Source organism: Nicotiana sylvestris, chromosome 10 (assembly GCF_000393655.2).
Source record: "Nicotiana sylvestris chromosome 10, ASM39365v2, whole genome shotgun sequence".
In the NCBI taxonomy this organism is placed as follows: Eukaryota; Viridiplantae; Streptophyta; class Magnoliopsida; order Solanales; family Solanaceae; genus Nicotiana; species Nicotiana sylvestris.
In genome coordinates this window covers 95046140-95061862 of record NC_091066.1, presented here as the reverse complement: position 1 = coordinate 95061862, position 15723 = coordinate 95046140, and the positions used below count along the sequence as shown (strand labels likewise).

Here is a 15723-nt window from a genome sequence, read left to right as displayed (position 1 = left end):
TGGCCATAATGCTGCACGTGAACGGTAAAATATGAGCAATCAGAAAATGAGAAATGAAAGCTGAAGCAACCTCCAAAGTAAAGTAAAATTTTCTTTAAATAAATAAATCGACGGAGACAAAAGTCTATGGAATTTCAGTCAGCATCCGAATAGACTCTCTCACGTCCAAACAAAACGTGGAAACGAAGAGTAGGCTGTAGGGGCAGAGTTGTCATTTTAAAAAACCTACCGAGAGTCCTATACTTTAAAGTTTATGATTCCTATAAAGATTTTACGTTAACAATTGGTTGACAATCACTATTTATAGATATTTAATAAAATTTTTAATACATGTCAAAAATTATTGGGTTCCGGGAATCATCCCCGCCTACACTCTAGTGTAACTTCCTTTTCTACTTTATGCCCCCCACCCATTGATTCCCTCTACAAATAATAGTACGTTCCATTTTCTCTGTGTGTGTGTGTACTTTTGTTGTGCAAAAGTCCGGTATTTCTCTCGCGGTGATTTTGAGGTAAATGATCGGTTCATTTCATTTTTGGATTTTCTGAAGTGAGTTTTGTGCCGTTTATTTATTTATATGATTCGTCTTTGTAAGTGTTATAATTTAGCTTTTGTTACAAATTTTTGGGTTATGATTTTCCCTGTTGCTTTTGTTCCTCTGCGTTTAATTCTTTGATGTGTTCGTGTTTTTCTTGAGTTCATTTGGTGATCAAATCGTCCTTGTAGTTCTACTTACGTGATGAGGTTGTCTTTTTTACGTTATTTTGGCGTTGAAAATGGGTTTTTAATACAAGTATGCTGCGGTTTCGTAATTTCTGTTCTAACTACAAATTGTCATACTTTAAGTACAAATTGTCAATCTTTTTTGTCTCACCGTTTTGTGCCCAAATTTTTGTGGACCCAAAAGTGTAAGATTTGGGTCTGTGAGACAAATCAGTTGTGTGAGACACACAACAAATCAGTTGTGTGAGACACACAATAAGACTTCTCGTTTCCTTACTTCTGGTTATCATTCTTTCATGTTTAACCTTAGTGTGGTGTAGGACTGGATGGTCTATACCGTTGATTTGTCTGTGTTCTTAGCCGATTGAAATGTATAATTGATTAAGTGGCTTTTCATGGAACGACTATATATAACACTTTTGTTTAGTTGTCATAAGTCCGCTTTCGCTGTCCTTGCTTGTTTTCTAACATGGCTGTAATGTATCTTTTGTATGCATGGAGAATGCCTACTCTTCTCTATTAAAAGAGTATCCACTATTTGTACCTGCGGAGAATGCAACTCTTCTCTATTAGAACATGATTGAAATTTGTAAATAATTATTGTTGTCATTGCTGTAGTTTCTGACATGGTGCGAAAGAAGAGAACTGACCTTCCTGGTGGCGGTGAGTGCTCTGAGTCTCAAGAATCTGGAGGGGGACGAGGTGGTGCTCAACGCCAATTACAACAGCAGCAGCAAGGCAGCTCTCAAGGTGGAGGAAGAGGCTCGGAGCCTCATCGTGGAGGATATGGTGGCCATGGCCGGGAAGCACCGCGTGGTGGAATGGCCCTTCAACAGTCCTATGGAGGACAACACCCTGAATTCTATCAGCAAGGCAGGGGAACTCGGCAGTATCAATCTGGTGGAGGTCCACCTCAACACCGTGGTGGCATAGCTGGTCCCGGCGCACCTTCTAGGCCACCAGTTCCCGAGCAGCACCACGCAACCCAGACTGTGCATCAAGCTGCAATGACTACTCAGCCCATGCCTTATGGAAGACCTGCAGAAACTTATTCAGATGCTGGTTCCTCAGCTCACCGACCTCAGCTGACAATATCTCAAGCGACACAGCAATTACAACAACTTGCTGTGCAGCCAGAAGTGGCTGCACCCCTAGCAATACAACCTGCATCAAGCAAGTCGATGAGGTTTCCACTTCGACCAGGAAGGGGCAGTACAGGTATCAGATGTACTGTGAAGGCCAACCACTTCTTTGTGGAGTTGCCTGACAAAGACCTACACCAATATGATGTGAGAACCTTGTGAGTTATTTTTTTAATGCTCCTTTATATTCTCTTGTGGCGGTCTTATTTTAACAATTTGTTACCATTTTTCAGGTTTCTATTACACCTGAAGTCTCCTCCAGAGTTCTTAACCGCACTGTCATGGAGCAGCTGGTGAAACTTTACCGGGAATCTCATCTGGGAAAGAGGCTTCCGGCGTATGATGGACGAAAAAGTCTTTACACTGCAGGGCCCCTCCCTTTTGTCCAAAAGGACTTCAAAATCACTCTTAGTGATGATGATGATGGGCCTAGTGGTGCCAAGTAAGTCCCTCTTGTTTTATAAAAAAAATTATAACAAATTTTTAGCATCTCTTGATGGGTACTTTTTTATTTTTTGTCGAGGCAGGAGGATAAGGGAGTTCAAAGTTGTGATCAAGCTGGCATCTCGCGCTGATCTCCATCACTTAGGGATGTTCTTACAAGGTAGACAGGCTGATGCACCACAAGAAGCTCTGCAGGTTTTGGATATTGTTCTGCGTGAGTTGCCAACAGCAAGGTATGGTTCTCGGCTAGCATGGCATTGTGAATGTAATTCTTTTCATTATAACGATCACTATTGGGTGGTAAAAATCACTCTTAAATACCTTTTGAGTTGCTTTTTAAAATATTTTCCTTATTTTGTGGTTGATTGCAGGTACTCTCCTGTGGGCCGTTCTTTTTATTCGCCTGATTTAGGACGAAGGCAACCATTGGGTGAAGGTTTAGAATGTTGGCGTGGTTTTTATCAAAGTATTCGCCCTACGCAGATGGGGTTATCACTGAATATTGGTGAGCACATTTTGAGACTTTATTGAACTCTGGTTTTGTAGCTTGATTATGTTGAACTTGTAGAGCAGAGAAAGGTACTTGAGACAATCATATTAACTTTTACCATGTTGGTCATGAGCACACATATTTCTCATCATTGTGAATTATCATCTTGAGCAGATATGTCATCCACAGCATTCATTGAGCCATTGCCCGTCATCGATTTTGTTACCCAGCTTCTAAATCGTGATGTGTCATCAAGAGCATTATCTGATTCTGATCGAGTAAAGGTTAGCCTTGATTTAATGTCAAATCAGATTCCTAGTTTGTGTTCTGGTTTAGCTGGTAGCTATCTGCTAACTTGCATCTAGTCCTCGCCATTGTTTTAGGCAGTTGACTTCAAAATTTCACCCTTTATGCATCTCGCTTGTTTATTCAACACACTACCCTGTACCTTCCTTTTCCCCTCTAAGTTTCCTGTCTTTTTTGAGAGAATTATGTTGGCTGGAAATCTTCATACTATATTGAATTATTTTAATGAATCCGAATAAATTTTAGTAAAAGAATAGGATGAGCCTTGGTCTATCTAATTTTGTGTTCCTTTATTTTCATTTTTTCAGAAACATTCTTTTCATTACAGAATCTGTAATATACGGCTATATGTTGGGCTGAGAAGGCCATTGTTTATATTTTGCACACTGCTTGTCTGATTTCATCTTTACGTTTAATGAACTGTAGATCAAGAAAGCGCTAAGAGCTGTAAGGGTGGAGGTTACTCATCGTGGGAATATGCGTAGGAAATATCGCATTTCTGGTTTAACATCTCAAGCAACAAGGGAGTTGATGTATGTATTCGGTTTTTTCCTATATAAAAAGTATTTGGATTCGAATCTAATCGTGAGGTAACTATTGTCTTACTTGAGAATGTCGCTAAGCGATGATCCTTGATCGTTCTATTTCTTTTTCTTTTCTCTTTTGGGAAGTTTTCCTGTTGATGATAGGGGGTACAGTGAAATCTGTTGTGGAATATTTTCGAGAAACATATGGGTTTGTCATTCAGCATACCCTGTGGCCTTGTCTACAAGTTGGAAATCAGCAGAGGCCAAATTATTTGCCAATGGAAGTCAGTGCTTTTTTACATTGTTATAGTCTTCTTTAATTATCTTATGAATTTTACCTTATTGATTTTTTTTATTGAATTATGTATGCTTACATGTGGTGCTTCAGGTCTGCAAGATTGTTGAGGGACAGAGATACTCGAAGCGCTTGAATGAGAGGCAGATCACTGCACTCCTGAAAGTAACCTGTCAGCGTCCCCAACAGAGGGAGCAGGATATTATGCAGGTTGGATATCTGCTGCTTAAACTGTTCTGAATGCTTTGTTCCATAATACGGATATTTAATGCTGTCCTCACTGATTTATGCTTGTAATCTGTCAGTAGCTTTCTGAACCTTGAAATGAATGTTATTAGTGATATTACTTTGTTCCTTTTTTTTTTTCTCTGATAAGGTAAAAGTTCTAGTATAAAGGTAGTAAGAAGGTACTAAGAAATACAACCAAACAAGAATACAACATACCCTGTGAAATCCCGCAAGTGGGGGTCTGGGGAGGGTAGTGTGTACACAGCCTTAACAAGACGGCCCCTACAAAAGTTTCTAGCTACATATTACTTTGTTCCTTAAGTTGGGTACTTTGTTGCTTAAGTTGGTTACTTTGTCCCACACAATGATTATGGTAATTATAACTGTTCTGCTTTTGCAGTAGCTATTGTCGGAGGTATTATCATGCATCATCCTGCAATTCTACCTCTTATTTATTAGAGCACTATTGGTGTTTGTTTGTTGTAAACAATGTTGATAACGTATATGGTGAGATACTTCTAGGTGATTAGGCATCTTGGTTCAAATTTTGACTGAAGAAAGACTTTATTGTCTGGATCTGTTGTAACTCTTGATACTAGCTATCTAGTCAAGTCATTTGTTGATACTGGTTCCCTAAGTGAACTTTGAAGATTGCATGGGTTTGCTGGTGATAGGCCATGCTCTTTATGCAATTATAGTCAGATCGCTGTCTTTTGCATAATACATAAGCTATAAAATTCACCTTTATTCTTCTTTCTACTGTCAGACTGCTTCATTAATAAGATGAGCATGTTTTGACATAATTTTTGAAGTATAAATTCACCTTAAATTTTCTCTTTTCTTTTGTCAGACTGTTCGTCATACCGCTTATGCTGATGATCTGTATGCAAAGGAGTTTGGTATCAAGATTAGTGAGAGGCTGGCTCAAGTTGAGGCTCGTATTTTGCCTGCACCTTGGGTATGTTGAAGCTTCTCTTCTGTAGTTTGATTTTTGGGATCTGATTTCAGGGAGATGGTATCCCCGTTCGTCCTGGTGTTTGAAATGCTACAATTAATGTGTGCAGCGAATAAAAGTTTATTGTTGGTAGGTTATGTAATCAGTTGTTATTTCTGTAGCTAAAATACCATGACACGGGTCGCGAAAAGGACTGTTTACCTCAAGTGGGTGAGTGGAATATGAAGAATAAGGTAAAAGCTGTGTTTTGCTCCCTTGAGATTTCTGTCATCAGATGATATCATTCCTGTACAGTTAAATGGAATTGCTTAGTGTTTGATCTCACTTGATTGTGTGCTAATGGTTTGCCTACCAATTCTAATTCGCTAGTCATTGTTGATGTGTCACTTTTTCTGGCCTTTGCCTTGTTTATTTTCTTTTGCTGCATTTGTTTCTTAGCTTAAGGCTCCTTAAGTCTGTACAGCTTTACTTATCCACATATTGTAAATGTAAGTATCCTCGAATCTTCATAGTCATAATCAGGTAGAAACCATCTTGGCATTGGCGGTTAAAACATTGTTTGATTTGTTTTTAGGATCTATAACTATATGACATAATTTTCCATGAACCTTCAGAATCATAATTGCTAAAGATGGATTTGGTGGTTAGAAAGTTGTTTGATGTGTCAGGTATCTGTACCTATCTATTGTACCTAGACTAACCTTTGGAGGATAGATGCCTGCATTTTCACCTTGGATTGGTGGATCATGATCTTCTCTTCTGTTTCTGTCTTAATTATAATTCTGACTGCGTTCTCATTTTCTCCTTTACCCATTGCAATAAATTCCGGGACACGACTTTCTTTTTGCTTTTATCTTGACCTCTAGCATGCTTTGGGCGAGTTTGATATCTAATATGGCTGTGAGCGAGAAATTAGGACACTGCTAGATGCTTTAAACATTTCCGTTTTACTTTTACTATTGACAGAAAGTGGTGAATGGAGGAACTGTTAGCAATTGGATCTGTATAAAATTTTCCCGCAATGTACAAGACAATGTTGCACATGGGTTTTGTTCCGAGCTTGCACATATGTGCACTATCTCTGGCATGGTAATTTGGAATTTCCAGTTTCTTGTTTCCCTTTTATATGTTTCTTTTGTGGTCTTGCAACTAAACAGTTTTTTTGTACTGCTTGTCTTTGCAGAACTTCAATCCGAATCCTGTTATGCCACCATTTAGCGCACGCCCGGATCAGGTTGAGAGAGTCTTGAAAACTCGATTTCATGATGGTATGGCGAAGTTGCAGCCCCATGGGAGGGAGCTTGATCTTTTGATTGCTATCTTGCCAGATAATAATGGCTCTCTTTATGGTATAAGCCAATAATTATGTTCTTCTTTCCTTCTTTAGCAAAAGTGTCGATATGGTAAGACTGAGATTATCTATTTCTTTTCCAGGTGAATTGAAGCGGATTTGTGAGACTGATCTTGGAATTGTTTCGCAATGCTGCTTCACAAAGCATTTATTTAAGATGAGCAAGCAGCAGTATCTAGCCAATGTAGCCCTTGAGATAAATGTGAAGGTTGGGGGGAGAAACACTGTTCTTGTTGATGGACTATCTAGACGAATTCCTCTTGTTAGCGACCGGCCTACTATAATTTTTGGTGCAGATGTCACCCATCCCCACCCTGGGGAGGATTCCAGTCCATCTATTGCTGCGGTAGGACAGTGGTGCACTTCGTTATTTCTACTAGCACTTCGTTATTTGTACCATTTAGCCAGAATGTGCCAACTTGTCATGTCTTTTCAGGTAGTTGCTTCTCAAGATTGGCCTGAGATTACAAAGTACGCTGGTTTGGTTTCTGCTCAAGCCCACAGGCAAGAGCTCATACAAGATCTGTACAAGACCTGGCAAGATCCTGTTAGAGGGACTGTGACTGGTGGTATGGTCAGGTATGCTGCCTTTTTTGCTCCCTCATTTCTTAGAATGTTCCTAATATTTTAAGCTTTTATCTGCTGATCTTCATTTGGCTTCAGTGGTTAGTTTAACTTGTCTTATTTATTATCCAGTGAATTGCTTATATCCTTCCGTAAATCTACTGGACAAAAGCCTCAGAGAATCATTTTCTACAGGTACCTGAAATAACGCCATTATACCCACATTTCACAGGTTCCTTCTACTCATTTTTTTTTTGCCAAAAATGAATGGTATTTCCCCCAGGGACGGTGTTTAGTGAAGGGCAGTTTTACCAAGTACTACTTGATGAACTTGATGCAATCCGCAAGGTTTGTGCCTTTCTCTTGAATTTTCATGCTGCTTGTAAATATCTAATTTCTTTTTGTCCTTTCGACAATGGAGAAGGATATAAAACAATATCCCTTTTCATTTGTTAGAAATGATAAACCCACATGAATTGAATCACGCATCTGCATCTTTAACCTTCTATTTCTCGAAAAAAAAAGATAATTTTTTTTTAACCTAATTATCAGCGCTCTGTTAGATTTCATGTGGTTTTCGCTATTTAGTTCTTCTATTTGTTTGGACAATAGGAGAGGATCTAGAACTGCTTTCTTTTTTATATTTTTGTTTATTATATATGAGGAATTGACATTACACCCAATTTAGGCATGTGCTTCCTTGGAACCTAATTACCAGCCCCCAGTTACATTTGTTGTGGTTCAGAAACGTCATCACACAAGGTTATTTGCCAATAACCACCGTGACCGAAACACAGTTGACAGGAGTGGGAACATTCTTCCTGGTAAGTATTGGTCCAACAAACAGCTTACACTTCAAGCATTCTATTGAATGCTCTTTCAGCCTTATCTTCATAATGTAATTGTGCAGGTACTGTTGTAGATTCGAAAATCTGCCCCCCTACAGGGTTTGATTTTTATCTTTGTAGCCATGCCGGCATACAGGTAAAAAGTTTTTATATTATAAACAAGAATAGTGGTCATGTAGAAAAAGATTCAATTGCAGTACAGTGATTTTTTGTGATGCTGCAGGGTACCAGCCGTCCAGCTCATTACCATGTGTTATGGGACGAGAACAATTTTACAGCTGATGCTCTGCATTCATTGACCAACAATCTTTGCTATACGTAAGTGGATTCTTAGCTGCCACCTTTCTAGACTTATCCTGGTACTCATTTTGATCGGTTTTAATCTGTCCTCAAATTTGCAGATATGCCAGGTGCACGCGCTCTGTCTCCATTGGTATGTCCCCTACACTTCAGCATTTAGTTTGTCCTAGTCTGCCCCTCCTGTTTTTTTGGTGCTCCAGCATCATTAGCTTGTTTCATAACAGTATTTTCTCCAAATGCAATCTTTTGATGCTCTTTGCAGTTCCATCAGCCTATTATGCACATTTGGCAGCTTTCCGAGCTCGCTTTTACTTGGAGCCAGAGACATCTGATGGTGGATCAGTGACAAGCGGAGATGCTGCTGGTAGAGGAGGAGGTGTCGGAGCTGCAGGAAGGGGTACACGAGCGCCAGGTACTGGTGCTGCAGTAAAACCCCTTCCTGCCCTCAAGGAGAACGTCAAGAGGGTCATGTTCTATTGTTAGAGGACTCTTCAATAGTCTGATAGAATTGGGTTGATATGAACTTTGTTAGGAATCATGCTTGACTCCGGCTATTATGGTACTTTGGCATGTCTTATGTTTTGTTTTGTTTCTAAAACGTAAAAACTGAAGCCAGCTTTGCTTGCCTTTAGCGTTTTGATAGTGTGGGCATGACATGTTTGATTTGGTTCATTACTTTTATTTGCTATAATATATTCGCTGTGTGAGTTGATAAGTCATTTATGATTGGTATCCAGTAATCAGATGGTGGTTCTCGAGTACAAGGCAGAATATAAACCAGCCTATTCATCAAATTCAAGGTGGTTCTCAAAGTAGTTTAAAAGTATATGCGTGTATTCTTAACCACCCTTGCTTATAATTCTACTGCAAGTTTCACTCCAAGCATTTTCAGTGGGGGTATGTAGCACCAAACAACTATTTATGTCAAAATATTAAGATCTCGGCCATGAGTGAGGATTTTGTTGTGGTTCCAGGGCTTGCTTTTTTTTTTTTTGGTTTCCCATCCGGTGTCCGGTACCTGCATTGGAGCCCGATTATATTCGGATTCGCGCTGCGTAGGGTCCCATTCGGCGGGAGACGCTCCCTACTAAGGATTTTTCCATACCCAGGGCTCGAACTCGAGACCTCTGGTTAAGGAAAGAGGAGTCTCATCCACTGCACCACATCCTTTGGTGGTGAAGGAGCGTGTGTGGTTTTAATCGTCATGCTTTCAAAGGCTACTCTCTTCGATTTCATATATTAATTGTTTTATGGTAAATTGGTTTTATTTAAAATATTCGACATGTTAGAAACATAAGAAGTCATTTAGTACTTTTTATTTGCTAGATTTTTGCACGTGTATCCATATCAATTACTACAAATTTTATTAATGTTAAATAGATAAAATTAAAATCTGTGTGATACGAAATTTTAAAATAAAGTAAAATAATATAAGCTCAAATTGATTAATGGTGAACTTACTCGACCAGTTTAATAAAGACGATACAACTACAAATCCAATATAATCTTAGTTCGGAGAAGGTAGTATGTACAAAGACTTTAAATTAGTAGTATGACTTTTAAAAGGAAGAATATAAGCTCAAGTTGATCAATGGCGAGCTAATTCGACATATATGATCTATCAAAGGAATAACGTTTCAGTTCAATTATGAGAATGAGAATTGTTTACCTCAAAACATTATGAATACTTGGTATATTATTTGTTGAAATTTTGTCACGACCCAAAATTCCTCCTTACAAGTCGTGATGACACCTAATCCCCAGGACTAGGTAAACCTAACACATAGAAAGTTATTTAATAGATTTATATGAAGCAACCATTTAACATGAAGCAGAAATTTCTATACAAAGCCAACAACCATCAATAGATGTACAATATCCCAAAATCGATAGTGCAAGTCATAAGCTCTACTGAGTTCACTAGAAAATCTCTAGGTACAACTGTTCCAGAATAGAAATAAATTGTACTTAAGTAAAATTTTAGAAGGTGACTTAGATGTCATGCCCCGACCTCGGGGAGCGCAACCGACGCTCAACCGAGATATCCCGGTCAAATAAGCCTACCCGATGCCTTCTACCCAACCTTACCCATGAACAATGATACCACAATATAAGAATCAATAACAAGACATAAACATGAGAAGAATAAAATGTTCAGCATTCCTTTTCCATTACTTAAAGGAGCTTCATTTACAATTTCCAAAATATTACAAGTTCATAGTTACGAGGGAAAACATAGATGACAATACCAACACATCTAGTTCATTACCCAACATCGAACACCACCCACAACATGCCTACAGAGCCTCTAAGTATAACATAAGAGTAATATGGAAGTGCTGGCGACAAGGTCTCGGCTATACCTCAAAACATTATGTACAATGTCAAGTTACATAAGACCCGGAGCATAATAGGGCTCATCAAAACCTGCTGAGTAGAGGGTAACTGCTAATGAGGATCAAAGCTGCCTGCTGACGAACCACCTGCACCCATTAAAGCGCCCCAGACAAAAGGAATGTTATATGGAATAATACTAGTATGTAAGGCTGAACACCCGCTCAAAGAATTGAGTAACAATACAAGGAGAAACAACATAAGATCAATGAGAGCCTCAAACAAAATAAAAGTATCAAGATAAGAAGAAAACTTTTTCCAAGCAAATATCATTAGTTTTAAGTTGGGAGATCTTTAGCATCGATATACCACCGTATTTTTAGCACGGAGTCCGATCACGGCCTGATTGGCTAAGACATCTCACCCAAAGACATCCAATCATAATACCACCGCGCTTTTAGCACAGAGTCCATTCTTAGCCCGATCAGCTAAGCCGTCTCACCCCAAGACATCCCACCACAACACTACCATGTGCGCAACATGGCGTCCGATCTCGAACCGATGGCTAGGTCGTCTCCCCATATGTGCCAAGTGAGTCGACATCCAATCCAAGGTTAGCAATAATCTCATTCCAAACAAAGGGAACAATCACAACATATCAACCTCATCCCATTTAAGGGAAACAATCTCAACACATCAGTACAAGGAATTACCCCTCACTCACACCTACACCTACACGTGTAATTTTGGGGTTAGGTTGTTTCAACCTACCCTTCCTCGGTGACTAACGATATTCCCAAAAATATTTTTGTTTTGCATACAAAGGAAATGGAAATACAAATACATTCACCTCATAACCTTTCACACCATTTATAGCTTCATTAGTACTTTCATCCACTCACAACATCATTATTTCGTTGGCTCTCTTGGCCATACATATAATTCTTCATTCATGGCATGGTAGCTGTATCTCATATTCCATACTTTCATTTCTTTACTTTCAAAGGTCATCATCATAAACATCAATATATAGAATATTCTGGAAATCATAACTCTAAGTTCATTAGTAACGAAGGCTTTAAACATAATGGATTTCTTTCTACAGAAATGGAGCAAAATGATTGGCAATTGAAGCACAAGTTAAAAATCATAAACGAGTTACACTATTTATTATTGACATACTTTACCCAAAGGGCAATGCACAATATCAACTTATGAATATGTAAAAACTCAAAACACATTGGAAATACTTACAAAGCATAGCATGGCGATTTACAATAGAAACAGGGGTTCAAATCATAGGCATTAGTTAAAACAATCATATTTGAACATGACTTGAGTACATAATTCATAACCTCTTGTATGAACACTTAGGAGAAGGACTTACCCGGATAGATGATGGCCTAATAAGTGATTCCCTTGAATCTTCAAGATTGGTCAAGGATTGATGACCAAAGAACTTAGGGATCCTTTCTCTCTCTCTAAAGCACTCCCTTCTCTCTATAATAGGCGTTTAACTCAGCCAAAATAGCCCCAAAGTCATTTTATAAGAAATGGGGTTGGGTTATAAAAAATAGAAAGATGGATCCTCTAAACTCAACTCTCCGGTCGCAGAATGGACCGCAGAACAGATATGGGGCTCGCAAAATAGACCGCAAAAACGATGCCAAAAACTAGGCTGGCCTAGTCAAGTCTGTGGCTAGGTTTGCAGTCTGCAGACCAGTTATGTGGCCACGAAATGGACCGCAGAATCCCCCTCCAAATTTCTTCATGCCAAATTTGTGACGAAAGTACGGACCGCGAAACAGGTATGCGATCGCATAATAGACCGCAAAATAACCTTCAAAATTCAACTATTTTTATGCTCAACTTCGCGATGATTATGAGGCCCACGGAATGATTCAGTGGTTGCGAAATTGATCGCAGAATTGTCTACTTCTACCAAAAATTTCCATCAAATCCTCAGTGCATTCTTCAACCCAAAAAGTCCATACCGTGGCGAGCTTACTACTACCTCCGCACACATTAGTGTACCTTAGCACCACAAAACCTTAAATTCCTTGGCGAAATTTTACGGGTCCTTACATCCGACCCCACTTAGGATAATTAATCCTCGAATGAAGAGTAGAGTCCACCCCCAAACACCTAACATAACACATCTCTTCTCTCACACATCTCAAACTCTCAATTTTTTTTTCAAAAATTTTGGCAGAGTTTCCCCTGTAATTGGGCCTATCCACCTGCCAGAGAATCACCAGAACCACCCTAACAACACATCCACAATTCAACAAAGCATCATAGTGTATATCAATAACACAAATCTCAACATTACATGCATTACACCATCAACATTGGTATCTTGACATGAACTGTACATATTTAAATCATAACACATAGAAAGCACTTTTCGAATCACAACCATTTGTCTATACAAACAAGTGACAATATTTTCTTTCCACAATACCCTCGTCCTTTGAGGTGACCTCCTCGACTCACTAACTTTGCCATAACACTTTAATAGAGGCAATCTCAGCTTCCGGACTGGTCTAACAAGGATGATAATTTGGTAACTCTCATAAGCCAATTATCCATTAACTTCACCTTGAATAGCCTCCAACAGAACAATAGACAAAGGATTTCCAACAACCTTCTTGGGCATAGACACATGAAGCACCGGTTGCATGGAGGACAACAACATCATACTCATAGGTTGGCCTATTTCCTTCAAGTTTGCACCCATTTCACCTTTATTAGCAATTCACATAATATCTTCATGGAAAAAATCTTGATACTAACCCGTTCACTTTCTTCAACTCTAAATCTCTATGTCAAAACTTAAAATAAACTTTTGGTGACCTTCAACAAGTATTTTATGATGTGCTAGAATGAATATGACCATAGAGTTTCCTACCCAATATGTTTGATCATGGAATGATGCTTCTTTTTTGACATGTTTGAACCTTCAACCCCCATAGATTTAATACATAGAGGAACAACATGGTTTGAGATTGAGATGGAATTATTCAAGAATCCATAAATGTGCTGAGCAGGGGCATTTCAGGAGGTTATATCCTAAGAGACATGAAGGTTACTACCAATAACGCTGACATGGTTAATCATTATGATGGCATCATTGATTAGAAAAATGAGGCATAGAGTTACCTAGTACACATTGATAATGTGGGAACCATATACATGATCTTGAGATGTAAAAGAAGCGAGTCATTTTAGACATGTGATATATGGGGGAATGATCGGGAGGATAAAGACGTTAGCATCAGTTATCTTAAAAGACGATAAGTTATGAAGAGGATAGTAACAATTGTTTCGTTCCATATGTGCCTTGTTCGGAATAGTAAGTCTTAAGGAGAAATAGCAAAGTACGTGACGCTAGTTGCCTTCTTGAGTGTAGGGAAAATTGGTTTAACTTGAATGAGAATATTTTTGCACCATGAATGTGATATATGTTTCAAAAGTACATGAAGTTGCGTTACTCTCTCAACAGTATTTGACACAAGGAGGCTACTTCCCAAACCCACGAGGTTGAAAAGGAGATTGAGCACTTGTGAGGTTATTATTCTGGCAGCATAACCCTTCCCGATAGTTGGTCCTATATGAGGGGACTAAGGATGCGATAAACTTGTCTTTCAAATCAATATGCTCATGATATGTGCCAAAATCTGAAACATCCACCTAAAGTGGGGAGGGAAAGGTCGCAGTAAGGCTAGTTAACTTCAACCATACACGAGTGAAACCATGTAGCTAGGACATTTTAATATTGGAATTAAATCATGCATTGGTTAGAGAGGTTCTAATGGTTAATATGATATTCCGGGGAGAAAAGCAAATAAAACTACTACCCACCCAGGGATGTGGGATTTTAAGGATAGAAAACTCTCCGCACATGATAATGGCATACTAAATGATTCTAGAAGCCGAGTGTTTAAAGATTCTGGAACCCAGGGAGGCACTATAGAATAATCATGGAAGGTTTGAGAATATTCTTAATGAGTTCGCCATGGGTTATGACTTGAAAAGTACCCAGCTGCTAATGAAGGATAGGAAAAAACATGAGAAGCAGGCATGATGCTATGATTTTTGTGCCCCCTTTTTCCCTCCGCGGAGAGCGGTCTGGGTTTCGACATTCATGGGGTGTAATGACTTATTTTCTTTTGGAAATTGGGTATTTGAATAGTCACCACCTAATGATTTTAAGGTGTGTTAGGGCACCTATAAGGTTCAACTACAACTATGTCTGATAACCAGAGATATGGTAAGGGCTTGAAATTATCATAAGGGGAAGGTGTTAGGCACCCCTCAGGATCCAGTAGTGTGGTTCCTGGCCAGACAATTTTTGTGAATTTGTGCAATTAGCAAATAGGCAAGTAGGTCTCAAATAATAGGGGATTTAAGTTAAAGTACACAAGTGTATGAAAAAAGATTAATAAAAGCAAGGTTTTGAAAAGAGTTATAATCTAAGCGTACTTATAAAAATAAAGGGGTGCCCTAGGTTTGTTTGTAATATGGATCACATCAATGCAATACCCGGTATGACACTCCTCAGAAGAGGAAAAACATGTGGTATTAGCGCATCAGTTATCATATCCATATCTACCCTTTCCCGCCCCATTAAGGTAATTAAAGCGAGGGTTGGTCTCGACCTCTATTGCATGCTGTTACCTGTCCCATTACTATCAGTCCCGGAGGAATTTAGGACTCCTATTCCTATAAAAAGGAAGTTCTAGGCAGACCCTCAGGTTTAAAGGGCAAAAATACTAAAGCGACATACAAAAACATATAAGACTGCGATTGGGGGGGGACATATAAGCAAGTAGAAGACTCAGTTATACCTCTACAAGCAGTGCGCATAGACAACATGACTTATACATAGTTAAGGTCTAAATTTAAAGTCCTAATCAGGGTGTTTAAGTTAGAACCTGATTTTTCACATGACTCAGAAAAGAAGTCCGAATTAGGCCTGCCTGCTGGTTGTGACAGTTGATGATTAAACAAAGGCAGTTCTAGTTTTATTTAAGTAATTACCTAAGGCTTGCCTAGGCGTAAAGCGAGATGCAACAGTTTTTCCAAGTCATTAAGACAGTCTGGAGATTATTTTGATTACCTAAAATATGTTGTTCTAGTCGCAGAGGTCGTTGCCAATTTTATTCAGAAAACACAATGTGAAAATTACTAACTTCTCCTAAATCAGTAATTA

General features: G+C 38.9%; 1 protein-coding gene across 1 annotated transcript; it reads left to right on the top strand.

Moving 5' to 3' along the window:
• Window positions 1-276: 276 nt before the first annotated feature.
• LOC104212036 (protein argonaute 1-like) lies at window positions 277-8897 on the top strand. Its single transcript, XM_009761216.2, is given in 24 exon segments — window positions 277-512; window positions 1343-2013; window positions 2100-2308; window positions 2394-2543; window positions 2682-2815; window positions 2975-3084; window positions 3533-3639; window positions 3778-3793; window positions 3795-3917; window positions 4022-4138; window positions 5007-5114; window positions 5273-5344; window positions 6078-6200; window positions 6295-6460; window positions 6546-6808; window positions 6899-7041; window positions 7159-7221; window positions 7310-7319; window positions 7321-7374; window positions 7715-7850; window positions 7937-8010; window positions 8098-8192; window positions 8276-8307; window positions 8437-8897. Coding segments are annotated over 23 exon segments (3189 nt in total). The 5' UTR covers window positions 277-512; window positions 1343-1350; the 3' UTR covers window positions 8658-8897.
• Window positions 8898-15723: the final 6826 nt, after the last annotated feature.